General features: G+C 47.8%; 1 protein-coding gene across 4 annotated transcripts; it reads right to left on the bottom strand.

Moving 5' to 3' along the window:
* Window positions 1-7,456: 7,456 nt before the first annotated feature.
* LOC135298427 (serine/threonine-protein kinase PAK 3-like) lies at window positions 7,457-22,049 on the bottom strand. 4 transcript variants are annotated; one of them, XM_064415985.1, is made up of 15 exons: window positions 21,576-22,043; window positions 20,596-20,633; window positions 19,844-19,975; window positions 19,308-19,443; window positions 16,915-17,049; window positions 16,302-16,637; window positions 15,598-15,889; window positions 14,631-14,694; window positions 13,888-13,936; window positions 13,010-13,122; window positions 12,232-12,349; window positions 11,448-11,547; window positions 10,802-10,998; window positions 9,352-9,489; window positions 7,457-8,000 (listed from the first exon to the last, which is right to left on the bottom strand). In XM_064415985.1, the coding sequence occupies exons 4-15, from the start codon at window positions 19,326-19,328 to the stop codon at window positions 7,878-7,880; spliced, it is 1,686 nt and encodes a 561-aa protein (XP_064272055.1). In that variant the 5' UTR covers window positions 19,329-19,443; window positions 19,844-19,975; window positions 20,596-20,633; window positions 21,576-22,043; the 3' UTR covers window positions 7,457-7,877. The 4 variants fall into 4 exon arrangements, with proteins under 4 accessions (XP_064272055.1, XP_064272052.1, XP_064272053.1 ...); XM_064415982.1 differs by lacking the exon at window positions 19,308-19,443 and having other exon boundaries at window positions 21,576-22,041; XM_064415983.1 differs by lacking the exons at window positions 16,915-17,049; window positions 19,308-19,443 and having other exon boundaries at window positions 21,576-22,049.
* Between the last annotated feature and the right edge of the window lie 2,703 nt (window positions 22,050-24,752).

A 24,752-nucleotide genomic window follows, 5' to 3' on the forward strand; every position in this document is an offset into this window, starting at 1 on the left:
AAAAGGATGCTTTAAGCAAGTAAAAAGCCGATATCCTATAGTAAAACTATGAAACGCAAGGCAGTTAATAAATGACACGGTTATGAAGGGTTTTTTTAGTCAAACCGAGAGGGAGAATTGTGGGAATCCTTAAAATCAGAAGGTTTTGGGAAAGCTGCAAAAGGCAGGGCTCAAAGACATAAGAACTGCAATTAGAGCTAATCAGCAGCCATAAGTCAGCAGCAAAATTACATAAGACGTAAAAAAGTAAGGACAAATGGAACAATGGTCTTTGTAGTAACGCTTGGCTAGAATAACTCCCTAAGCTACAGAAAAGTATATCTAGTGAGATATTAGGAACTTCTGAGCTTAATAATGGAGCTCTGTGCATTGTACTTTAAGGCTTACAATGGGTATTTCATTCCAAATAAGCAAGCATTGTTTGAACAAAAGGTACCTGTGCTTCTAGGGGTTGGATAGAACTATTGTCAATATGCTTTTGCTTTGTGGGATTGGTCAAAAAAGTTTACTTTTTTAAGGTAAGGTAACATTAAGTTCTTTGTGTGCTGCCGGGGACGTGAGCTGTTGGCATCTTCCCATTGTCATAACCATGTAATGAGAGTGGAAACCAAACAGCTCAAGGTGCGTTCCTCAGCATTCCCGTCCCGTTCATGGATTGACACAGACCCCTGGCCAGCAATGCTCTCCTCTCAGGAAATGTGGAGGGACATGGAGTTATTCAGCTTTGTGAAGAACAGGCCCCAGGAAGACTTTAGCTCCACTTCCCAAAACTTCAGGGTGGCTTTGAAGAAAGTGGGAGACAGCTTTTTTAACAGGACCAGTTACAATAGGATGTGGTCTAATATTTTAAGGAATAGATTGTAAACAAATCAAGTTCTTATATGAACTGTCCATGAGGTAGGTAGACTTCAGGATGCTTGTCTGTGGTTTCCACTGAAGTGTATTTTAGGCAGCTGAATATCATAGGGTTATTATACTGTTGTATTATTTACTTAAGAGTCAAAGATGCACCTTCACAACAACCCCTTTTTCCCCTTTTTTCTTTGTATAATAAATAAAAATAAGGACAAAACATGGGTTTTGAGCTCTGCCTGAGTCTCTTTTTCACTATGAGAACCTGAGAAAAACCTCTTCTGGATGAGGCTTTTTTCATTTCTCTCAACGGAAAAAGAGAATCTAGGTTTAATAATATATTTTTCTTTACCAGCCAAGTTCATGGCTTGATCAGGATCATGAGCTTGGTTGGGGGAGGTTTTTTGTATTTATACTTTAAAAACAAACTTTTACTAATATCTAGTGCACGAAAACTTTAGACATGAATAACAGTGCAAGTAATCCACCCTTCTCCCCTTGTTAAAAGTTATACATTTTGTTAGTGATTTAATAGATGACTTTTAACTTTTAAAATGTGTCTTGGTTTGAAATGACAGATGTCTGCTGAGGAAGGCAGAAACCTCCACTGAAATGGAAAATGTGAAACCCCTCCTTACAAATTGTTGTAGTTTTGAAATTAAGGGGGCCTCTCAGGCAAAGATGCGGGAGCAGGAATAACAGTTCTTTATTAGGGAAGAAAATAAAAGTCAAATAAACAATGCAGTAATACAAAACAACACTGCCAGAGTCAGAATACAACCTGACACCTGTCAGCGATGGAGAGAGATGGAAGACTGACTCAGTGATAGAATCCAATTTTATTGTGGGATACAAACACTTTTATATTATATACTACTTCAGGGAGACTAGTAATGTGTACTACAATGATTAGGTTAAAATCACATACACAAACTTATGCATATAACAACATCTCCTGCTTGCAGAGTTTAATGGGATTTTCTTTTTCTGGTAAACCTCTTTGATTTAATCTTCTTGCAATCTAAGTCTAACTTTCAAAGTTCCATTTGCTTTTGCCAAGGCATCCTGTTATCAAATCTCTTATGTTAACCAGGTCCAAAGTCCATCATCTGCCTTGTGTCCTCCAACACTCCAAGAGACACCTGTTGGTCAGGGGGTTGGTAGCAGTCCAATTGGAATGATGGCTGCCGTCCTCCTGGAGTGTCAGGTGTGGTTCTGTTGAAGCAGTGATCCTGTAGAAAGGTGTAGTCATCCTCTCAAGATCCAGTGGTGGTGTAGATGGGCCTGGTCTTCCTCTGGGAATCCAGTGGAAAAGGCAGCTGCTCTTCTGGGAATCCAGTGGAAAAGGCTGTCCTGGTGTCCAAAATCTCAGATGATATCCAGTTAGGAATGCTTGGCTCCTCCCTCTGGGCAGAGCTTCTCACAATGTGGGATGATGTAGTTTTATCAGTCATGCTGTGGCACTCAATGGCCCATTAACAGCAGATGTGTCCCCAGAGGGAGGATTGGTCATGGAAGAGATAAAGAAAACTGCCCAATTAAGAGAAGATAACAGAGCCACACCTCTAACAGATGGCAAATAGAATACACACATTACCTTGCAATCTAGGACAAAATGATGACAAGTGGTAGAACTTCAGTGAAAGAACTTTGCAGCAGTAATTTGGTTATGACAAATTGATATTTTTTTAAAAAATTAGTATCTTAGTGGATATCCCTTGGATCTTAACCATCCTTCTTGAAACAAGGCAATAATAATTAGTAGGAGTACTAGGAAAACACATATTAATAGACATACTAAGGCTTCCTTGATGCACAGCAGTTATTGCCTGAAGAAGAAATAGCACATTTTCCCAATTATAGGCCTATTGATTTTGGTCCTAACAATTGCAAACAGTCATAATGAGTATTGTTCTATGAACTCTAAGGCATATTTTACAAACGGTTGTACATTTTTCTAACTTTTGTGTGATAACCCTTCAGTGTGTTTGTTAGAGTTTTTGGAACATGATAGCCTTGATTTGAAAAGCTTTGTAGGGCAATGTTGGCTTTCTGTTGGACTTGGTGAGAAAGTGGCCCTCTCTCAGCTGCTGTGAAATGGCCGTGGCATGTGGCCAGCAGCATCTTTTCAGGACGGCTTGCTTGCTATTGCTGACACGGTCCCACACCCTCGCACGCTTCTTTCCACTATATTTTGTTGGTTGGGCCCCCGCAGGGGCTTTTCCTACACTCTGCTTCTGGCTTTGGTGTCTGCAGCTCTTCTCAGATCCGACCTTGGAGGCAGGCTCGGGGCTCGGGGGCAGGGCCACTCCCGATGCAGACACGCTGGGCTCCAGGGAGGGGTGACTTTGGAGCCAGTCCACTCGGTTTCCATGGTGATGGGAATTGCGGCGGCCCCGGTGCGAATGGTGGGGGGCGATCTCAGCGGCCACGTGGCACGGTGTAATGGCTGCGGAATTCCCCTGTAACCCGGGAGGGCTCGGAGCGGCTGCATGGCATGGTGTCCCCGGTGGGGAGCAGAAGCGTTCCCCACATGGTCTGCTCCCCCAGGGCAGGGCGGCGTGGTGTGCCCGCCCGGGTCGGCTGCCGGGACTGTGGCGGCCGCCATCTCTCCACGTGTCTGGATTGTGCAATCGGCGCCACCGGCCCTCTGGACGACACCGGTGTCCTTGGCTCCGGCAGCCCCCGAATGGTCTCTGTTTTCCGGGATTCCCCCACTCCCTGGGGCTGTGCTGGTTCCCACAGCCGCTCCACATTGGTCAGCCACAGTCCCAGTAGCAGAGCACGTTTTCACAGCGGCCGGGGCCTGCCGTGTCTCGCGGCAATGCCAGCTCACACACAGGGTGGAACGAAGGGGCGGCTGCGCTGCTGCCCTTCCCCCTTTGCCTTTCATAATCCAGTTCTTTAATAAGTCCAGAACAAGTGTCCATGGTTTTATAATACCGATGGCTGCATCATCGCCAAATGAGACTGCCTCAAATATATTTTGTCCATCCCTCTCCCAAAAGGGCAAATCTAAAGCATCCCCTTTTGATACGTGCAGCTCATGGTTTTCGCACCATGTGAATAAAGCTTGTAGAGCTCACTCATCATGGTTTATTTCTCTTCTTTGGAGGACGAAAATCAGTACCTTCGTTACAGAGTTTTCTGGTCCTGACATCCAAGCTCCCATGGTCTCCTAAGTGATTCCAGTCCACAAATACAGGGCTAGAAACCTCGCAGCACTTTATGCTACTTAGCAAAGTCCCAGGTTTTCACCATATCAGCTCTGTCACCATTCCCAGCTCCCAGGCTGTATTTCTCCAGTTCCAAACACCAATTTGGGCCTGTTGCTCTTGTAATCTGGTTCCCACACCGTTTCCCAGCTCTTACGCTGCTTGTAATCCGGTTGTACACCGATTTCCAGCTCTAACACCATGTGTCTCCTTTGCTCTGTGCTTCTGAGTTCTTATCACTTTAGGGTTCACCACGTGTTAGGTCACGTCTGGGGGTTGTGGGTGCAGGAGACAGAGATCGCTCAGCCCCAAGGTTTGTGTAGCACAGAGAGGGTTTATTTCCCAGCCTACCCCTCACACAGAGCATTTGAAAGACCCGGTCTGCATATTCTCATTGGTCTGAACTGCACACCCCCTCGGCATCTGGCCAGTGAAATGCTTGCAGCTTCCTAAGAGATCTGACTGGGAGAAGCCCCTGGCAGTCAATCCTGGGGCTTGGCAGCAAGCTCATCTCTGACATTTGGGAGCACCAGCCAATGGGTGCCTTCTTTCTGTTCAGGTCTGTTAGGTCTCGGTTTGGTTTCAGTTATGTCAGGTTGGGACTAAAGGCACAAAAAGGGTGCCATGTTTACAATAAAGGGATCTCCTTTAGATGCATGAGGGGATCTGTGTCACTTTGTTCCCCACTGCTGCATCCAAATCTGCCTTTTGGGAGTGCTAATTCACTAAACAGTCACTATACACAAACAAGGCATGGGCTATAATTCTCAAAAAACTTCAAATTGTCTCAAGCCGTTTTGTTTTGTTTTGTTTGTTTGACAGAACACCTACTTTATGTGTGAGGTAGAGAGTTATATCTTACAGACTGCCTTAAAATAAGAGATACTGGAACCCCACCAAATCAGATCAACCAAAGCACTCCTAATCTATTACTAAGTATTAACAAGGTCTGAACTTATATTTTCTGTCTCAAGACTTTGTATGTACATCCATCCACACAATACCACTGTGATTAACTACACTGACACACAGGTTTGCATAAAGATTATTTTCCCAAATACACTGGAGTATGGTAGAGCAAAAGAAAACCTTGATTGCAGTGTCTAAAGACATTGCACGTGGTTAAATATTCCCTTTCTGTTCACAACTTGAAATTAAAATTTACACCTTTATAACTAAAGGTACTATAAATAAAGGCACTAGAGGTTCCCATGAACTCCACAGATCTTTGAGAGGTGTTTGAAGGCTAGGTCTGTATACACAGAAGTGCTTCATCAGCAGGTTTTAAGTTGCAGAGTTTTCTGACTATTTGCCACCTGTCACTTCTGTTTACAGTGTATATAAAATAATTTTCATGCTGAAAATCATTAACAACTACCTTCCATATTTATTCATGGTTAAGCACTCATGCCAGCTCCTGTTGAAGTCAAGAGCAGGTTTCTGAAAATAGCAGGAATAGGATTAAACCTAAAAGGTCTGCCACTGCTATCACTGAAATATTAATTGGCATGTTTTCTTAATTTTCAACCAAAATATGACCATGGCTTTTAATGTTGGGTTTTTGCAGCCAGTATGCAGATATAATAATCACAGAACTGAGGTCATTTGATATTACAGAAAGGTTAAAAACTAGGCATGGGATGGTCATAATGAAAATTTCTAACTAACAAAAACTGGTTTGTCCTGCAGCCTTGAACTCATGTCCTTATACCCTTCCCAAAAGAAAACCTAATCACTGAAGATGCATCATCATCCCAAAAATATGTTGAAATTAGGCTCATGATTCCCTCAGAGAGCTAGGAGGTAATATTTTGCTGCAGCCAAAAGGTTATTAGAAAAAAGAATGAAAGCTGTTGGTGCTAGGTGGTGTTAGTTCTGGTTTGCATTTGTTCCAGTTGATTTCTTGGGTGTTGCTGTGAGCTGGAAAAGGGGCAGGCTTGAACACCAGAATAAAAGAGAGGTAGGAGAAGAGGAGAGGGGACAGAAAAGTAGGCTGTCAGGAGAGAATAGAAGTTGCCTAGCACCCAGCCAAAGGGGAAGGAGACAGGGATCACCCGAGGCTGGGAAAAGCAATCAAAAGCAGCATTGTGTTGGTGTGTGTGCATGTTCAGCTCTTAGGAGACACAGCCGGCTCAGTTGAATCCTTACTAAGAAGAAGGTTCTCTTTTGCTTTAATGACTTTGTCTCCACTTAATGGTAATTAAGAATTTGTTTATTTCTAACACCTCTCTCCCAGCAGCTTAGAGGGGCATTGCACAGCACTTGTTGTGCTCCAGAGAGCACAAAGCAGGCTGGCCTGGTGGCCCTGAATATTTCTGCAAAACACTCTGCATTTCACACCTTTGCTGTGGCTCAGGGCAGAACTGCAGGCCTGCAGGCGCTTCCTGGCAGAGCTGTGGGAGGCACTGGCTCCTGCAGATGTGAGCTGCCAAGCTGACAGTGCCTCAGGCTGGCCTGGGTTGCCCTGGAAGAAGTGCCGTGCCTGAAGGACGCTGCCCTGTGCTCCAGCCTGCCCAGCAGCCCGGCTCCCTGCGCCGCTGCCCAGAGTGCTGCACACACTGCTGCCCTTTGCCAGGAGTCACAGGGCAGCCGGCAGAAGAGTAGGAATCCTCAGCCAGGCCACCAGCCCTCGGCTGCCCCTGGCCTTTCTCTGCTCCTGGGCGGACTCCAGACGGCCAATGCCTCCAGTCTGGGCTGTGCCCAGCACGGCTACGCTTCCCCTCGGGAGCAGCCAGCTGCCACCTGGGCTCTGAGAGCGGAGGATTCGCCCACTGCCAGGAAGAGGCACCCAGGGCCCGGCTGCTGCCTCGTGCAGCTCCAAGGGCCTCCTTCCAGCCTGCCTCTGCCCAGGCTCAGGCTGCTCCGGGCTCTGCCAGGCCTCTGCTGGGGCTGCACCCCGGCCAAGGCCGGGCCCGCTCTCACCTCACAGGCGCTGCCAGCTCTGCACCAGAGGAGACCTTTCAGAGCCCCCTCTCTGATTCTTCTGCTTTCTCACTTGAGCAAGGCTCTCCTTCTGCCAAAGAGATTGCACTTGGGGATACAAATCCAAGTGGCAGGAACTTGAATGCTCCTGTGTCACAGCAGAGAGCCTGTATCCACATAGAGTATTTGGGCTGTCCCATTTCTCCTTTGTTTTTTCATGCAAACGCCATTGCCCTTTCTACCTCAAATAGAGGTACCACAGCAGACCAAAACCAGACAAGTGGGTCATATTCCAAAAGCAGCATGGTCTGGAGGGGATAAATGAAGATGAGCATTCCCCAATTTGACACCATGCTAAAGACACTGTAGGTGTGACTTCCTCCTTTAACAAACAACAGACATTTTACAAGGAAATCATGAGCTTATTCACAGAAGAAGAAGAAGAAGGAAGGAAATTACAAGGAGAGTTTTGGTTTGAAATATTTTATTAACTTCAAATCCTACTCCACACACCTGTTACAAAATCATACCCTAACCCTAACCCCTTAAGACTAGTTGTAACCCTAACACTAAACCTAAACCTAAACCTAATCATAACAGTAACTCTAACCGTAACCGCAGGACTAAACCTAGTCCTAAGCCTAACCCTAAGCCTAAGCCTAAACCTAAACCTAAGCCTAAACTTACACCTAAATCTAAGCCTAAATCTAAGCCTAAACCTAAGCCTAAGCCTAAACCTAAGCCTAACTAAGCCTAAACCTAAGCCTAAACTAAGCCTAAATCTAAGCCTAAACCTAAGCCTAAACTAAGCCTAAATCTAAGCCTAAACCTAAGTCTAAGCCTAAGCCTAAGCCTAAGCCTAACCCTAAACTTTACCCTTATCCTAACCTACAATCCTGCTCTAAGGTGGTTGATAACTAAGTGGTGCTGTCTTGTCTCCTTCCTCTTCCTCACTGCAACAAGCAGTGGCACCAGGCTGGATGCAGGCTCAGCAGATGTTATAAATGGATGCTGCACAAAGGAAAAAAGAAAATCAAGAGAAGTCAAATGAACCATGACTTTCCAAACTCAGTGCTTCACAGGATTCACAGGGCTCCTAGAAAGATCCAGAAAGATGGACCATCTGCACCTCAATCATCATGTGCAAGACCTTGCCATCACAGGCAAACCTGGCCCAGAATCCCACTCATCCTTTTATGAAGGTGTTTTCATCTTGCCGGGATTTTTGCACTGACAGTGCTCTAGAAATGGTGCTTTCTGTCCTTGGAGTTTCTTCTTTTCAGGAAACTCCAAAGCCTCACATTGGTCCTTGTCTTTGAACAATAGGCACTGGGCTGATTCCCACAGGGAGACAGAGCAGTGTCTACCTTTCCATGCCCTGCCCCTCCTGTGCTGGATGGCACCTTCCTTCCCAGCAGGGACAGCCCAGTGGCACTGGCTGCTGCACTTCCCTCTCTGCCACACAACCTGGCAGTAACCCTGGGGCAGTTCCTGTCTGCTTGAGCGTGCCAGGCAGCAGATGGGGCTGGGACAAGTCCCTCTCAGCTCTCCCTGTTTGCGTGCCAGAAACCTCGAAGGGTGGGCTGGGGGCACAAACCAGGGCCCCTCAGAGGCTGACAGTGAGCCCCCCACAGCCCCTCCTGCCCACAGCCAAATCTCTGACCAGTCAGCCAGCCTGGCTTCCTTGGGTTCCTGCAGCACCTTTGCATGTCTCTGTACCCTGCATTGCTCTACTTCAATTCTTTTGCCATTGGATAAAATGGAGCACACCATCAAATTACAAAACAGGGCAGCAGAAACAGTCAGAGGACAGAGTACCTATCCTCTCAGGAAATGTGGAGAGAGGTGGAGTTATTCAGTTGTGTGAAAAACAGGCCCCAGAGAGCCACTTATTGCCACTTTCCAAAACTTCAGATTGGCTTTGAAGAAAGTGGGGGACACCTTTTTGAACGGGACAAGTTACAACAGGATGTGGGTGAAAAATTTTAAACACACAGGGGATCAAGTCAGAGTAGGTCGAAGGAAGAAATTGTTTCCTCATGGCATGGTGCCACCCTGGCATGGGTTGCCCCAAGAGCTTGTAGTTGCCCTGTCCCTGGAACCATTCCAGGTCAGGTGGAAAATGGCTCTGAGCAATCTGATCTCTTTAAAGATGTCCCTGCTCATTGCAGGACACTTGCACCAGATGACCTTTACAGGGCCCTGCCAGCCCAGCCCAGTCTAGGACTCCTCACCATTTTCATTTGAAGAGCACCAAGAGTGGAGGTGAGGAGGAAGGGGGCTCATCTGATGCCTTGGACTTCAGTAGAGGAGGAGCCCATCCCTCACACCCTGTTTCACCTGCAGCCCCTTTGCATTTTACCTGCAGGAGCTCCTTGGCAGACCAGCGCCGCTCCTCGTCTGCCTGCAGGCAGCAGCTCAGGAAGTCACGCAGCCAAGCCGAGAGGAGCTTGGGATGCAGCAGCTGTGGGGTCCCTATTGAGGCTATCATGAATTTAGCCTGGAGAAAAAGGAAACACCTGCTGCTTTCCCCATCTGTAACTGCTCTCCCACATCCCACTGTTTAAATCCTGTTCTTCAGTGGCAGTTTCTGCCCTGGCAGAGACCCAGAGATGACTTTCCTTCACCTACAAAAAACCCAAACCCCGATGCAGCCACAGCTTTTCCAACATCCCTCAGATCTTGCCATGGCTGCTGATTTCATTGACCTACTCAGTGGGAACTACATCAACAAAAACATGTTTGCTTCTCTGAGGATTCACACCAGCTTGACAGGCTTTTTGGAAGAGGGACTTTACTATACTAATTCCAAGGATTAGTACATGAACGGCATCACTGCAGTGCTTGTTGGTCCCTTAAGCACAGCTGCCATAGAACAAAACTAATCAAGCTTTTTCTCCTGTTCTTGAAAACAATGGTAATTGGAAGGAAAGAAAGGAAATCCATCAGTTATTCCCCAGGTAAGGCAACTAACACCTACAATCTCATATTCCACACAGACACATTAAGATGCCTGCAGAAATGTGTTGGGATGAAAATGCCTGCTTGGGCACACAGGAAACACCTGCAGCTCTGTCTCTCAACTGTCTGAAAATTTCAGCTTCTCTTATGTGGAAAAGAAAAGCTTTTCATGGTCAGGAGAGGTGCCATCACTATGGTCACTCTCTGCTCTTTTGGATACTCAAGTCAATGCATTAATGGTAGGCCCATCCCAGAAAGTGCCAGGATACACTGGGAGGTTTTGTCAGGCTCACCACATCACCAGGTGCTGGCTTGGTGACGTGGAGAACGTGGCTTCAACTGTGAGAGAAACATGGTCACTGAGTGTTTCAGCAGCACTGCACAAGAAGCAGAAGAGACTCTGTGGTCTCTACACCCTCCTGCCCAGATTTCAGGCAAGCTTCCCAGAAAGAAGAAACTGCACAGGGGATGCAGTCCCCCTCTGAAAACCACAGTTTTAGAAACTCTGTTTGGTTTGGGTTTCCTTCCTTCATTTCTGAAAGCATAAGAGTAGTTCTAAGATTCTTGTTTCATATTATTGGAGCCATCTACGCAGACAAATAACTGGAACCACTTATAACCCAAAGGCAAGTGTTGCCTGAGAATGGAGTTTTTTTGCATGTGGTAAGGCTTGAGTTCCCCCACTGATGCAACCAAAACTACAGCAGACACTGATGTGTTGCAGGGACATTTTTAGGAGGGCACTGTGCTGGAAGTACTTCCAGCAGATGGCAATGGGATTTTGTCCAATGGCACACAGAACATGGGACAGGTGAGAAAGACAGCGGGATCAGTGAGGATTTGCTCCTTACCGAGGCAGGACTCTGGTTCCAGTAAGGAGGTTCTTGTTCCACCATTTCAATTCCCACAATTCCAAAAGACCATATGTCCACTTTGGGGCCATATGGTTGACACGTCACCACTTCAGGTGCCATCCACCAAGCAGTCCCTGCTAACGAGCTCCGTATATTCTTCTCAGGAGTGAGTTGAGTAGAGAGGCCAAAATCGGCTGAGGAGAAAGCAAAACAACTGTTGTTATTTTATTCTGTGCAATTAGGAAACCAAGCAAAATAATTTCTCTGTAGAAGTTTGAGAATGTGCTGTTCAATGTCCTGGACAACTGTCCCTGCTCTGTTTTCTCAGGTCTTTAGCCAAGGAAATATGGCATTGGCGACTTAAAAAATCCTCACATTTTTTTACACTACCTCCAGCAGTGGCTTTTGTTCTTTGGAAGCTTTAGACCTGTAGCTCCCTCCCTGTGGAAGGGACACACAGAGCAACACCACTCTTGGCTGCTTGTTCCTTGTCATGCCTCTGAGCACATTGCAGCCGTGTCACCAGCTCACAGCAGATGTCCCTGCACTGTCACCAGCACCATTTCTGGGGAGCTGGCAGTCACTCCAAGCAGCCCCACACCCACATCCCTGGAATGTTGCACCTGACCAAGAATACACTGACCCAGCTTGACAGATCCGTCGGTTCTGAGGAGGATGTTGCTGCTCTTCACATCTCGGTGGATCACGTGGTTGGAGTGAAGAAAATCCAGTCCTTGCAGGCACTGAGAGAGGAAACAGAAACAAGAGGGCAAAACTAAGTGATGTGATTTCATCACATAAGAAAGGGCACAAAGAATCAAAAGGATTCCCTCTTCGGGGGAATGGGGAGGAATGGAGAACACAGTGCCACTGAGAGGAAGAGCTTGCTGCTGCAACACTTGCAGAGCAGGACCTTTCTAAGGAAAGGCGTGCCAGCCTTTGAAAGAGCAACAGCACCTGCTGTTGTAGACTGTCCCCTGCACACCAGCCAGGATGACTGCTGCTGCAGGGGATGTGCTCAGAAGCAAACAGTGCTTTGGCTGCACTCCTATCCTTTTTAGCTGAGGACTGAGAGAAACGAGTCTCTCTCTTTTCCTTTGCTGTTCCTTTCAAATCCTGCCACCAGCACCTTTGCTTTTACAGGCAAGGAATGCAGTGAAGACAGGCAAAAGTTTAGAGAGGCAAGATGGAGAAGAGCAAATACAAGAGGCAGAGCGAGAACACAACAGCAGGAGATAAGAGTACAAGAACTGAGTTCAGTGAGTGCAGGGGCACTGGCAGCCATTTCACTTGAGATTCTTCTACTTGCCCACAGCGTAGCAGCAACACAGAAACAAAGCTTGGCACATAAAACCTCTCCTGTTCTGAGCCCCTGTTTCCCAGACAATCCTGCCCAAGCCCTCGGCAGCACAGATGGCATTGCTGACCTCCCGACTGATGGCTGCCATCTCCTCTTCAGACAGGTAGCTCTTGCTGATGACATCGCTCAGGGTGCCTCCGTCCATGTACTCCATAACCAGCCAGAGTTCCTCACCCAGAAGGTAGCTGAAAGAAGGAAACAAGGGCGTGGAGATAAACATGCATGGCTACATTTATATTTCCTTCCGGGTTTCATGTTTCCAAGTCCCTTTGTGATGAGGACAGAATCAAAGGAATAGACATTCCCTCTAGGCTGGGCATTGTTTGCAGTCTGTGCAGTCTCAAGGAGAAAGGCACAGCGGTGAAAAAGGAGATGGCTTAGATAGCCTGCAAGCAAAAAGTTCAGTTTAGTAACAGCCCAGACAAAAAGCCTGTCAGGCATGGTGCTTCTGGAAATAAGCACCTAGTCTTCCTGGCATGCATAGCAATGGCAATGAGAGGCAAAGATCTAAGGGAAATCCACTTTAGGAAGGTTCATCAGCACTTAAGAAACTTTAAAAAATCAATCCTGAAAAACTGTGGAGGCAGTGATCTTCGAGGGTATTAACTTAGTAAGATACAGCTGATCCAGGTTTTGAATATTTTTGAATAATTGTCAAACTCTGTGTGCCTGGGAAGACTCAGGCAGACAAGATGCACTCTCTTCTCATCTATTGGAGATGAGAAGAGAAATATTAAGAAATAATTAACAGCTCTACTTTCTGACACTGACCAAAGTGAGTTTTTAACCTCTCATGTTTCCTGTATGTAAATGCACATTCACGGGATAAGACCATGACCTCTCACCTGTCTAAATAATTCACAACACTGGGACTCCTATGCCTCTTCATGATCATGATTTCATTAAGGGTTAGCTGCTTCCTTTTCAGTCCTTGAAGCTTTATTTTCTTTATAGCCACCTAAAGAGACATTGAAAATCAATAACTTGAGAAGTTGGTGGCACGAGACCACAACAGACATGGAGCGAGGGATTTTGCAATGACACAGCTGAGCTGTGCCAAACTGCCTTGTGATTAGCACTGCAGTAATTAGGAACTGACATTCCAACAGCCCATTTCTCTGCTCCCTTGGGGGGCAGTTACAGGACATGTGGGGCCACTGATGTTGCCTTGACAACTTGGTATCAGTGGTGTGTCAACTATCAGCCACAAACCTCTGACCACACTCTCTGCTGCTTTGGATGGGATTCAGAAGAAGTAATCCAGGCCTTGATACTCTGTGGATACATCTTGGGCTATGGGCAGAGCTTAGGGCTTTTAGGGACGCCTTGCAGATCTCTCCCTACGTGCAGCTCCCAAGTGCAGCACTGCAGGTGGCTAAGGAACTACCAGGAACTTTCAGATGTATTTGCTGGCAGCCAGAAATGAGAATTCAGGACTCTGAAGCTGTAGCCCCAAAGGGCAGTGAGGTGCTCTAAGGCACCACCTTTGTTTTAGCCATGGAGAGCGAGTGAGCGCGTCCTTCTCTGAAAGGAACCTCTGCCCTCCGTGCCTTCCTTCTGGCAGCTGAGAAGGACAAAGCCCCAAATGTATTTTGCAGGCTGGCACCAGTCTGTGCTTCTTGTGCCTTTTCAGCACAGCTCTACCCAAAGCTCCAGCCACAGCTCACAGCAGAGGGGAAAGCCCTCGAGTACAGCAGAATCTCTGGGGGCTGTTGACATTTACCTCTCCCCATGTGTCATTGTCGAGCGCTCTAACCACATCTCCAAAAGACCTAGAAACAAAACAGAAGCAGAGAAAGGAGAAGCTGTTTAGCTCTTGGAGTGAAAGCCAGCCCACACAGGAGATGTCTCCTGTAAATGCCCAAAACCTGCAGGATACAGGAGGGCTCTGCCAGAAGGCAGATGATGCATTTTTCTCTCAAGTGCATGGGCACTGGATCTGTTCCTGAAGCATTGGGGTTCACTGCCTCAGCTCCTAAAGGGAGTTTGTTCTTTCATCTTGGGTTTCAGTTTCTAAACTGTGTGGTTCCTCTCCTAACCACAGAGTATTTCTTTCCGCAAACCATAGGAAAGAAATGTTCCTGAGAACTGTAACCTGACAGCTTTGATAGGGAGTAGGTTGCTCTTTCAGGCAAGCAAGATTCTTCTTTGTTCATTAGTGTGTCAGTATGATTTTGAGACATACAAAAACGCTAAAGAAATTAACACAGAGCTGTCCTCCACTTGAGAGAGAGGAGATATTCCAGGTTCTGTCCCTTGATGCAGGCAAGACCTCGGCAGCATGGGGATGTCTCTGACAAAGCCTTCTGAGCACACTTACAAATTCTGAGCAGCGCTAAGAGATGGGACAATCTATCCCCAGGTTGTGAACATATTTCCATCTGGCCTGACTTCATGCTGGATAGACATTCCACCAGAAGAACTCCTGGCCCATGGCTGTGCAGAAGTAACTGCAGTTGGACTCACCCGCTGCCAATGTGTTCCAGTTCCGTGTATTTCATTGTGGGATTTTCCATGGTCACCATTCTCCCTGAGGGAAACAAAGTGCAAGATACTCACTTTAAAGCAGAGATGCCAGCTTCCAGGAGATACAAAAGGCAGCCCCACTGTCTGGGGCTCTGAGTCCTTTGTGGTCAGCTGGGTAACAACAACAACCACAACAGCAGCAGGACATGCAGCCCTGCAGTGCAGATGGCTGGCACAGAGACTGATTTTGTCCAGTCCTTTGAAGAGTTCTCTTGACAGGAAACAAAGCACAGGGAGATGCATTCCCAGGAGAGGAGGACATCTTCTCCATCTTTCAGCAGTTTGCCAAAAGAATGTCTTTCTGTTTGTAAACCACAGCAGCTCAAGCTATAACCAATCCTGACAGGGCTTTCAGCATCAGGACCCTCACCCTTTATGAGCAGTCTGAGCTCAAAGATGCCCCTCTCCCAGCTAAGGAAGGCTCCAGCCTCTGCAGTCCCACCAGCCCTCAGGGACAGGGTAGCTACCACAACAAGGCTGGCAAAGCCCAAGCAGGGAACACTGACAAGAAGTGGGAAGAAGCCACAGGCAGCCTGAGCCCCGTACAAGCTGTTGCCCCCATCCAGGACACAAAGGATGGGCTTTGAGATCAGACACAGCGAGGTGCAGATCAATGCCCTTCTTGTCCCAACAGGTGATGGCAGACCCAGAATCCACTGGGCTCTGCTCTCAGCCCCACCAGGTCTTATCTGAGAGCACAGCACTGGCAGCTGTTGTGGGCAAGAAGCAGATTGATGGGGTTGTGCTGCAGAATCACAAAGGACTTGATGTGTTTTCCTAGGGACTGATCTGAGCAGGGCTTGGGCCAATGAGTAGGATTCTAAGAGTCATGGGAAAGAGTGGGAATCAGGTATGAAAAAGTGCACAGAGTACACTGTCCCTCATATGAGAAATACACCAGACATACCCAGTATCTCCAGATATTTCTCCTCAATCTTCCATTTTGGAGCAGCCATGTTGCTGTCAGAACTGGTGATGAACGAACTGTCTGAGCTTGACTTCCAAGATTCAACAGTATATCTTCCTCCAGGTAATGCTGCTGCAGCAGCAGGTTTAACGCCAGAGCCCATGGTGTGCTGAACCTGTCGCACTTCTGGTGGGGACAGTTCCTGTGCCTCACACCAACCTTGGGGCCCTTCATTGCCCATTGTTTGCTGGAAGTCTTTGCAGGCTGCCAGGTGAGATGTCGACACTTGCACCTCAAGTCAAAGAGAACAAAGCAGTCAGAGACTACAGCTTGTCCCTGTCAGCCAAGAGTCATTGACTGTGAGGAAAGGGAAAGAACTGATTTACAAGGGACACAGACAGGGATTCAGTCCTCCATCTGGGTCACCATGTTCCACTGCAAAGAAACAGGGAGAGCAGCAACAGGCCATCAGGAATCAATTTGGATGACTGCTGGCCAAAAGGCCAAAGGACAAGTCCCACTGTCCAGGGCAGCAGCTGAGATTCAGCACAGCAGGAAATGTCCTTCAGAGTGACTGTGATCCACACTAGACCAGGATGGCACTCAGAGGCACGGCCCCACTCCCTGCTGCTCTGCAGTGGAAAGGCAAGAAGGGCAGAAAGCACCAGTTTGGTGACTGCAGTGGATGTCCCTCCCTCACTCACTTCATTTTGTAGAGCCTGAGGGAGGCAGTTAAGTTTCTCTCTGATGATTTTAATTTCTTCCTCCAGCCTCTTCTCCCTTGCCTTGTTCCTGTCCTCAGATTGCTGCAGCTCTGCCTCCACATCTTCCTTGATGGTCTGTAAACAACAATGCATGGGAAGTTTCATGAGTGGAGTGGCTGCCACTCTTCCACTTACCTGGTTTTGTTGATCGCTCCTGTGCTGATGGCGATTCATCTCCTCTTGAATTCTTCTCATCTCATCTTTGTTCCTCCTCTTCACTGCCATGATGGCACTCTGAGCTTCGGGCAGCTCTGCCTGGGGCTCTGACTTGATGTTCTGTACACACAAATGCACAGCAAGTGACTGGCAGCTGCCATCAGGCTCAGCTTTTTCCTCTTGCAGCCTCAAAAGCACATCTATTCAGCCACTTCATTCTGCTTCCCTACCCAACTCTGCTTCCATTGCAACCCTCCTGTCCCAGTGCTGATCTCTGCAGATTCCAAGGCTCTGTGCTTTCAGTGCCTGTGGGACTCCTGGCCTCCTCACGCCCAAGAGCTCTGTTTTATGCCCCTCTTCCTGCCCTTCCCTCTGTCACCTGGCCAGTCAGGCTTACCTGGCCATTCTGCTGTGGCTCTTCCACCTGCTGCCTGAGCTGCTCTTCCTGCTCTCGGGCTGGGAACAGCTCTCCCTGAGCCTGGCATGGCATCTCTGATAAAGCAGTCTGCTCCTGCTTTTTCTCTACAAGGACCTGCAGAGAAAGCAAGAGAAGATGGGTTTTGACTTGCCATACGATATTTGTGGGACAAGACTCAAAGGCTGATGGGCTCACACATTCCCAAAGCTCTGTGCTGATGCTCTCCTGGGTCATTCCCTACCCGAGGGGAGGCACAGATTCCAAAGTGAGCCTGGCACTACAATCAGGGGCCATCTGGCACTGAAGCTCCAACAGCCTGTCAGGCAGCTGACAGGGAAGGTGTGGCATTCCTCAAGGCTCTGGTGAGGGCCTCCCTCTGCTCCTGCCATGTCCTCTTTGTCTTTCAGTAGTGACTGACACCCAGCCCTGTCCCACAGCTCCATCCTGGCTCTGCAGGTGGCTTCCTGGCTGAGCTCAGCCCTTGGGAGAGACACTTCTGCAGTTCACGTTCTCCTCGGGCCTGCACCAGCATTCCTGCCTTTCTGACATCTACACTCTTGTTAGAAATCCTGGTCATTCAGGAGATAGGGATGCGTGCAAAGATCCTCTGATGGAGGTCACAGAGCCTCTATGGCCACCACAGTATATGGAAGAGGACCAAGGTGTTTCTTCTCCCTCTTTTGTCAGTTGAGAATTCTGACCAGCAGAAAGAGAGACTCTCATAAGGCCCCATTAACAAATGCACTTACACACCCCTGGGGATGCCAGTGAAGGAAACCGTGTGTCATGTAATGCATGTATGAGCAGAGTCACCAAACACCACTGAACCATGGAATTGTTCCACCTCTCTAGGACAGACAGAAATTTGAAGAATTAAGTGGGGACTTCAGGGCAGAAAAGACCAGAGGAGGAAAACAGCTCTGAGGGGAAAAACCACCATGTCTGGAGGGGGAAACATCTCTGCCTGCTCAGAATCGGTCGACAGAATATGTCACTAATCCTCTCCTGAAAGGGATGCTTTAGGTGAGCTTTGCACCTCCGACATCCTTGGACCAGAGATGGGAAGATTTAGTTATTAAATGTTACATAGACAGAGATAGAGATAGAGAGAGAGAGAGAGAGAGAGAGAGAGATCTCACTACTATAATCTGTTATTACTGTCCTCTCTGTTGTTACACACATCAACACTTGGTAGCCAGTGCCCCCAGTCAGCAACAATCCTGATATTGCTGTTCAATTGCTTCAAGAAACCCCATTCCTGGGGAACCTGGAGTGTGTAGGTCCTTATGGAAATTGGTCTGACCCAGAGATTGCACTGGGAACTGCACTGTGTGCATCTGTGCTGGAGAAAGTTCTTCTCTTGGTCTCTACCACAATGACACTGCCAAATTGGCTGTAATCAGAAATAAAGCACAGCCCCTCCCTGCTCCTCTGATCTCTGAGGACCAGTTGGAATGAAAGGCCATTGATATCCTGCTCAATTCCCAAACAAAACACACTCTGATTCCCTGGGCTGCAAAAAGGAACAGACATTGATTACCTAAAAGTGATCTCTAATGCCATACTGGCCGGCCTGGAACCACAACAGATCCATTGGCACCAAGCTCATGAAAAACGACTTAATTCTCCAGAAGTGACACATTGGAAATTAAAATTCTAGCCGACCCACTACAAGTACTGTAAAAGGGCAGAAAATAATGAGGAAAAGTAGCATGGTAGGGATAAAAAGAAAATGAACAAGCCTCATCCTCCAAGAAAAGAAAAATTAACAATTTTTAAAAAGGGGAAAAAAAGTAAATTCCAAAAGTGGCTACAATATTTTGATTGAGTGAGGAAAATCTGAATGTCCCTCACCAGCCTCCCTTTGTCCAGGCTAAAGCTCGCTCAGCACCTCCTCCCTGGGCTGCTGCTCCACACCCTTGCCCACCTCCCGTCTCCTTCTGTGCACACGCTCCAGCCCCTCAAGGACTTGCTGCTTCACAGGGCCCACAACTGCACACAGCAGTCACTGCAGCTGCGGCCGCAGCGCTGCCCAGCACAGGCTGGCGCTCACTGCCCTGCTCCTGCTGCCCCTCTGCTGCTCACACAGCCCACCATGCCCTTGGCCTTCTTGGCCACCTTGGCCACAGGCTGGCTCTTGCTCAGCTGCTCTGGACCGGCAGCAGCCCTGGCTCCTTTTGGCCCACGCAGCTCGCCAGACACACTCTTGCCCATCTGACTTCAAATACAACATCCTCCATTTCTACATGTCCTTCCTGCTCTGAGCAACACAAGACAGCTCTCAAGGACTTGCACCTTCACCCCCACTCCAGGCTCCAAGGCACTTTCCAAAGCTGCAGACTTCACTGCAAAAGTGATGCCCAGAAACTCACCGCTTCTGCCTTTTGCCTCATGAGAAGGCTTCACAACTACGCGCCTCCTTTCCTTGGCCACAGGGGACAGGAATGGCCCCCCACTGCTACACGGGCAGCACACTCATCTCCTTGCAGCTTATCAGAAGGCAAAAAGCTGGACCAAAAGAGTCTGTATGAGTGAATAACTCCTCAAGAAAACTGCAGAACTCTTCCACAAGCCAAACACACCTTTCCATGAGGGAAAAACAAAGAAACAAATCCCTGGGACCAGCGGCTCAACCACCTGTGCCCTTGGCCAATGCACTGCAGAAGCCCAGACATAGAGCTTCACTGACCCAGGTGGCCAAAAGCCCACCCAGAGCCCCCAGCTCTTCGGTGCCTCGACATGACAGGGCAAAGGCCAATTTCCAGCTGGCACTGCCTGCAGGAATTGGCTACGTCCTGCAGGACTCCAGCACTCTGCCTCCTCGGCCAGCAACAGCAAGTGCTGGCTGCTCAGAAACTTGCACCTCTGCCTTGCACTAAAGACAGCAGCACCCACAACTGGCACTTACTCTCTTGGGATGATCAGGCTGGGCTGTGACCACAGCTGGAGTCTCGTGGTCATCTTGCTCCCTTTGCTCCTCTTTGGCTTCTTCTCCAGGAGCAGAGGGAGCCAGGGGAGAGACGGCTGTTGCATTTGTCACCTGTGGCAAGAGAGAAGCATGAGGGACAGCCAGTTACCTACCATTTCTAACCTCATTTCTCCTGGCATCTACAACCACAGCTTCTAAGGAGAACTCGTCAACTGTGTTAGCAATGGCATTCTCAGTCACTCCATCCCCATTAAAATCGGCCAATTCAACACTGTATGGCTATGAATTTGATATTCCTTCCTGGCTGCTATCAGCAAGCAACGTTGTCTCTGCAAAACAGAGCTTATATTTCTTGCAATCTCGGAAATGGAGGAGTAGGAAAGAGCCAGCAACGTTGTTGCTATTGCTGCAGCAGACAGGGAAAACTACAACTGGATCAGAATCCCATCCAGTGCTGGAAAAGGGCAGGAAATGTTGTGCAGAAGCCCCATTGCTGGCTGGAGAAAGAGAAAACGAACAGGGCTTCTCATCCTGGCATACCAAAAACACCTGCAAGCCCCAGGATGCAAGTGAGCCATTCCAGTGTCTAAAGCACTTGGATGCACTGAGGGCAGGTTTGGCAGGGCAACACGTCCTTTCTGGCCCTCTATACTCTTCTGTGACTAACCAAGGTGACAGCTCGCTCCCGAATTTTAAATAGGAGGAACATGAAATCTCCCTTTCTCACTCACCTCAGGATCAGCTCCGCTGAATACATGTTTTATGTGACCTGTAGTGGGCAGGGAAAATGAATCAGATGCTGTGAGAAAAGTTCCTGACCTGGTGAATCCCATAGAAGAGGTCAAGCCAAACAGAGATTATTTTCCCTTTCACAACATCCCTCCAGGAGACACATTTCATTCACACAGCCACCAAGAGATCAGGACAATGTTCTTGCTTGTTCCTACACTTCAACCTCTTTAGCCAGCAAAAGAATACAAACATGATCAAGAAAATACAAAGTCTTCATTAACACTCAATACTCATGTTCTAGTAAACACATAAAATAGCTTCTAAAATCCTCTCCTTCAGGTGGTTTAAAAAAAAAAAAATCAGTTGCATGCACTAATTCTCATTAACTTGCTGTAAACAATTGCCCAGTAAAGCTTCCCCAAAATTCCTCTGAGCTTTGGCAGTTCTATTGTGAAACAGCACAGCAGCAGCTGCAGGGTTCAGGAGGAGACACTCACTGGTTTGAGTTTGCACTTCATTGCAAAGGGAATCGCTCTTTTAGCACTAGGTAAAGGGTCAAGTTAGACAATCAAATTCTTTCATGACCAAATTTAGAAAGAAAGAAGCTTTCCCTGAATCCTGGGAACAACTGCAACAGGGAAGAACTGAATTTTTAGAAGGCCTTCCGAGAAGTTCTCCCAGTCTACAGTTTCAAAGCTATCTTGCTTGTCCCAGCAAATTGAGGAAATGACAGACCCTGTTGCCACAGACTCTCCCATGGAGGGAAGGGAATCCCTGCAGGTTCCCTGGCAATGCTGCCCCTGTGGCTACAGACACCCCCTTTTTAGCTGAACCTCTTGACAGGACCTTTATTAAACCAGTGGCATCCTAATGCTCTTTCTGTTTCTCAATCAACTCAGCCACTAAGAAGGAGCAGGAAGACATACAAAAGCCGGTTATGTTACACCCTAACCTAAGTAGAGGGGAAATCTCTACTTACGTGCCAGGTGAGTCAGAAAATAGCCGGAATAAGTAACGCCACAAACAGTAACCACTGCAGCAGCAAGCTGCTGAATCATTGCAGCACTGCTGTGCAAGTTTGCACACTGTGCTCCAACACTAGAACAAACAAGGCTCCTGTCAGTGTGCAGCTGCCCACTGACAAATGCCTCAAGGCGCAGGGTACTCCTGCTCTGAGCAAGCCCTAGGACTGCTCTGACACTGAGGCCTTCCGTGCACCAAGGCAACCTTCTCATGTCACCACTGTGACGTGGCAACCATGCCCTGACATCACAAAGCAAACGCTCCATGCTGGTCTGTGACTTTATGCAAAGCAATAACCAACCTTCCCCACAGCAAACACAAAATAGCCTGGGAAGTTCTCCTCTGCCACAAAGCAGCACAAATTGCCCTCCTGGGCCAAACCCTGTTGTTCAAGGGATCCAAGAGTAACTCCAAGAGTGCCCCTAGCACCTACAGCCTGTAGCCCAAGTGAGCACTCAGATGGGACCCAAGCAAAGGAATCCAGATCAAGAAAATGGCCCACAGCATTGCACATGTGAGAAACTACTCTCACTTTGAAAATTTTAAAGGTTTATTAAACCTTAACAAAGGACTGAACAAGGAAAAATGTTCAGCACTGGCAGTCTCTGTGACTTGCAGCCACATCCTCATCTACAAAAGAGGTACTCTGCCTTTGATAGCTTTAGCCCCTCCAAAAGTTTGGTCAGTCAACTCTTTCTCTGCTATCCATTGCTGGAGATTACTTTCTTACATCTTGATTGGAGGTCAGATGTTTTAGACCCCACCTCCTGGTCACAAGCCAGCCCTTCCCTAATGCCCTGACTACCAAGGTTATTACAAGGGGAGGGGAAAGAGGACAATGGGAGGATATATTACGATAACATCATTTTACATTTTTACATCCACATCATATCTATCTCTTAATTGTGAGAGCCAACCATTACATTACTCATCTGTAACACACAGAGCCAGGAGAGAAGCCACTGTTGGCATAACAGCTGAAATAATTGCTAACAAATCTCCCCATATATTTGCACGTTTATCGGACATGCCCAGGGCTCCTGTGCATGTACATCTCTGCCTTTAGTCCCGTTTGGAAGCAGTCACACTGGCAGCACCTGCCCAGCAGCAGCAGCTGCTCCCAGCTGGGAACATGACTGGAGGTGCTGATTTCCAGAGGCTTCTGTGTGCCAGGGGAAGGCAAGGCAGGAGCGGGTTGAACGGCGCTGGCGCTGCTGCTGCTCTGTGCCAGGGAGCCCCGGCTGGGCAGGGCACGGTGCCCTCTGTGCTGCGGGCTCTTCCTCCTGCCACAGCTGGGCACACCTGGGAACAAGGCAGGACAACTTGTGGGAAACCAAGGGCTCTGTGGGGCTCCTCTGCTCTGCACACACTCAGGACACCTGCAGCAAAGAGCTCTGGAGCCTAAAAAGAGAAACCAGAGGGAAACAGCTGGAAAAAGTTTCATTTGGACCTTTCTTACCTGCTAACAGAAGTTCCCAAAATGAAAGGTTACCAAGTAGGGCCTGATCCCTGCTGCCAGCTCAGGGTTAGAAAGAAAGCAATACTTTGTTTCAGTGCTGGGTGTGTAGGGAATCAGTTCCCTAACACATGCACGCCCAGCAATCTGACTTAGTAGTTTGTATCCATGGAACTAAGAAATAGTCAATACTTTGCTGAAACTCACAGGCTAAACATTACTCCAAATTATTTGACATATTTAAACCTCTTCTCAGAATTTATTGACATCAGAGTAGGAGTGTCCTGTAGGTCCCTGGTGGTCATTGCTACAGGTTCAGGAGGAGACCCATGCACAAAATAACTAAAAGACAACTGGGCTTGCAAAGCAAATTTATTCCATTAGTTGCAGTAGCAAATAATACATACCAACCCCTGGATTCCCAAACATCCGTTGAGCAGGAGAAGGAGCTGGAGCGTGGTGCTCAGTAGGAGGCACAGGTAGGCAGTGCACTTCCAGGACATCCCCTGGATCAAAACGGTGTGCATCTCATCCTTCTCACCCCTCCACCCCAGAACCAGGCCTTCTGTCTCCTGCTCAGGACTGGGATTTTCCCAGTTACAGCATCAGCTCACACACGGCCGGCGTGTGAGATGAGGCCACCATGGCTCACCATACTCCATGACTCCCTGCCAACAAGGGCTCCATGATGCATTGTTCCCCTTTCAAAGATGAGCTGCCCACCCACTGACCAATACATTCTTTCTCTTTCAAGGGTCAAGTTCCCCCTTTAAACAACACACTTTTCTTCATTGTCTTGTCAACCTGCTCAAACATGGATCAAATATGGCAGGGCCTCGGATCTCGGGTTTCCTGCTGTCAGGATGACCCAAGTGTCCCTTTTTCCCAGCCCGATGGTTGAAGGAAGAGTCGGAATTCTTTGGCTCTGATTCACAAGATTGTTCATTATCTAGTATCTAAAATATTTTCTCTCAGACTCACAGAGGTCTGATCTGCAGGTCTGTCAAGGGCACGCTGCCCTGCCCTGAGGCGGTGCTATCTCTTGATACTAAAATCTACATGTACTTTATTTATAGTTATTTTCCAATACCTATCACCTATGTTAGACTGTCTACTTCTACTCTAAACCAATCCAAAAGTGCCAGCATCACCCAGAGCATGGATGTTAGGAAGGAGAAAGAAGAAGGACAGGGAACGCCCAAATTCCTCCATCTTGGGACTCCAAACCCCTGTTCTAAAAATCCCAAAATTCTACTTTTCACCCTGTAACAACTACTATTATGCTACTTCAACTCCTGTGACTTGTGATTCTTCATACAAGGTTGTTAATTTGCTCCATGGCTTAAGATCAAAATCCCAAGTGTCTTTGGCTTCCTGACAGGATCTCCGAGCCCCCTGCCAGGGCTCGAGCCATCCAGGGCTCCCAGAAGGATGTCCTGGGTTCTGACACTCCAACACGACTCCTGTTCCTTACATAGTCATTTAGGAAATATTTCAATCTTCAAATTCGCCTCTGCTAGTCAAGAGACTCCTAAAACACTATCTTCCCTCTCAATGCATTCCGGCTGCCTTCTTAGCAGGACCTCTCTCTTTATTCTCAAGGCTAAGATAGCCACTTGCACACATTGATCACTGCAATGGGGGAATACAGGGTTCATCACTGTCTGTTAAAACTAA

This window comes from Passer domesticus, chromosome 4 (genome assembly GCF_036417665.1).
Source record: "Passer domesticus isolate bPasDom1 chromosome 4, bPasDom1.hap1, whole genome shotgun sequence".
Taxonomy (NCBI): domain Eukaryota; kingdom Metazoa; phylum Chordata; class Aves; order Passeriformes; family Passeridae; genus Passer; species Passer domesticus.